Genomic DNA, 2,159 nt, shown 5'->3' on the forward strand with positions numbered 1-2,159 from the left:
TGACTTCTGGAGGTATGCCTGGCATGTCCTCGTGACTCCATGCAAAGACGTCTAGATTCCCCTTAAGGAATTTTATGAGTTTTGTTCTCATCTCGGGACTTAGCGTCGTCCCTATCCTGGTCGTCTTGTCCGCATTTCCTTCTACCAACTCTACTGCTTCCAGGGTCTCCATCCCGTCCTCCTCTTTTTCTTCAATCGTCCACGTGTGGTTCTCCTTTTTTGCCAGTACGGCCTGATAGCATTCCCTTACCAGGACTTGGTCACCCTTCACTTCACCTACGCCGCTGTCTGTTGGGAATTTCACCTTCAAACAGTAGGTTGACGTCGCCGCCTTCCACTTGTTTAGGGTGGGCCTCCCAATGATGACGTTGTAGGACGAGGGGCAATCTACCACCAGGAAGTCTACTTGTTTGGTCAACTGCATTGGGTAGGTCCCTGCCGTCACCGTCAGAGTCACTATTCCCCTGGGGTAGACCCTGTCTCCACTGAAGCTGACGAGCGGAGAGTCAAAAGGACGGAGCCTTTTTGGATCTAATCTCAATTGCTGGAAGGCTGGGAGGTAGATGATATCCGCTGAGCTCCCATTATCAACAAGGACCCTTCTGGTATTGAACCCTTCTGGTATTGAACCCTTCAATATTCAGCACTATGACCAGGGGATCGTTGTGAGGCTGCTTTACTCTCCTGGCGTCTCCTTCATTAAAGGACATGTCTTGGTATGTTCGTCGGTGCTTGGACGGAGGCATGGTGTGGACGCTGTTCACCTGTCTGTGGCATGCTTTTTTGAGTGATCTAAATGATCCCCCTGAGGATGGTCCGCCCGCGATCATGTTTATCTCCCCGATCACTTTGCGTGGAGGCTGGGACGGATGGTCGTCATCCCGAGTAAAGGATTCATGTTGGGTCCTGTTGTCGTCTTTGAACTTGCTATATTCTCCTTTCTTCACATATTTCTGTAACTTTCCTTTCCGTATTAATTCCTCTATTTGTTCCTTCAGGTCTCTGCAGTCTTCTGTGTTGTGGCCGTGGTCTCTATGGAACCGGCAATATTTGTTCTTGTCACGTGCGTTGGGGGACAAGTGTAATGGCCTGGGCCATTTGAGATAATGCTCGTCCTTGATCTGCGTGAAAATCTTGTCAACAGGCATAACCAAAGGGGTAAATTTTACCTGACGAGGATTTTTGTCGTCTCTCCTTCTATTCCCGTCGTTGTTCCGACGTTCTGGTCTGTCTCTCTTTTGCCCTCTGCGGTCGTCTTCTCCTTTGGATTTGTCCCCGAGCCTGTCAGTATCTTTTATGGCAGCTAGAGCATCTTCCGCGTTCATGTACTTTTGTGCCTTCAGGAGCATCTCAGCCATTGTCTTCGGGGGGTTTTTTGCAAGAGAGGCCACAAGGTCTCTGGATCTCAATCCTGCTTTGAAGGTCGTCAGCTGCACCTTGTCATCAGCTTCGTCCACTTCCAGAGTTTCCCGGGTGAATCGTTTGACATACGACCTCAGAGTCTCCTTCTCTCCCTGTCTTATGGTGAGTAAGTAATCTACTGGTCTCCTTGGGCGTTGTCCCCCTATGAAGTGACGCAAAAAAGCACTACTTAGCTGATCGAAGTTGTCTATGGACGAGTTTGGCAAATTAGTAAACCACTCTCTTGCAGCTCCTTTGAGAGTTGTAGGGAAGGAACGACACAATATCTCGTCAGGTGGCTGCTGGAGACCCAGAGTCGTCTTAAAGGTATTAAGATGATCCTGAGGGTCCTTGAGTCCGTCGAATGGCTCTAATTGAGGCAGGCGAAACTTTGACGGCACGGGGCAATCAAGTACTGCTGCAGTGAAGGGCGAATCTGTAGCCCTTATCATTTTGTCTACGCTCCGGTCCGTCTTTTCTTTAATAGCACTCCTTAGTTCGTCCATCTCTTTCCTCATTTCCCAAAGAAGATCTGAGTTCTGTTCATCCGGATTAGTTGGTCTCCGGGGGGTTTCCCTCTGCTGGCTATCCCCCTCTCCCTCCGTGTTACCCTTAGACCGGTTTTCTTCCTGTTGAGCTTGTTGAACCTGCTGGAGCCGCAGCTTCATTTCCTGGTTCTGTTTGGTGAGTTCTTTAATGGTGGCTGCAAGGGCCTGGACTTGCTGGGTCAAGGCTGCTGAGTCAGGGTTGGATTCCAT

General features: G+C 49.7%; 1 protein-coding gene across 1 annotated transcript; it reads right to left on the reverse strand.

Annotated features, from left to right (window-relative positions):
* Positions 1 to 537: 537 nt before the first annotated feature.
* LOC115961545 lies at positions 538 to 2,159 on the reverse strand. The gene is made up of 2 exons (XM_031080515.1): positions 1,170 to 2,159; positions 538 to 618 (listed from the first exon to the last, which is right to left on the reverse strand). Exons 1-2 carry the CDS (start codon positions 2,157 to 2,159, stop codon positions 538 to 540), a joined length of 1,071 nt encoding a protein of 356 aa, XP_030936375.1.

The sequence above is a fragment of the Quercus lobata genome, chromosome 9 (genome assembly GCF_001633185.2).
Source record: "Quercus lobata isolate SW786 chromosome 9, ValleyOak3.0 Primary Assembly, whole genome shotgun sequence".
NCBI classification, from domain to species: Eukaryota; Viridiplantae; Streptophyta; class Magnoliopsida; order Fagales; family Fagaceae; genus Quercus; species Quercus lobata.

Coding starts and splice junctions, on each gene's coding strand:
- LOC115961545 (XM_031080515.1), bottom strand. CDS start 2,159: ATGGAATCCAACCCTGACTCAGCAGCCTTGACCCAGCAAGTCCAGGCC. Junction 619..1,169: donor ACGACAAAAATCCTCGTCAG/GTAAAATTTACC, acceptor GTTCAATACCAG/AAGGGTTCAATACCAGAAGG.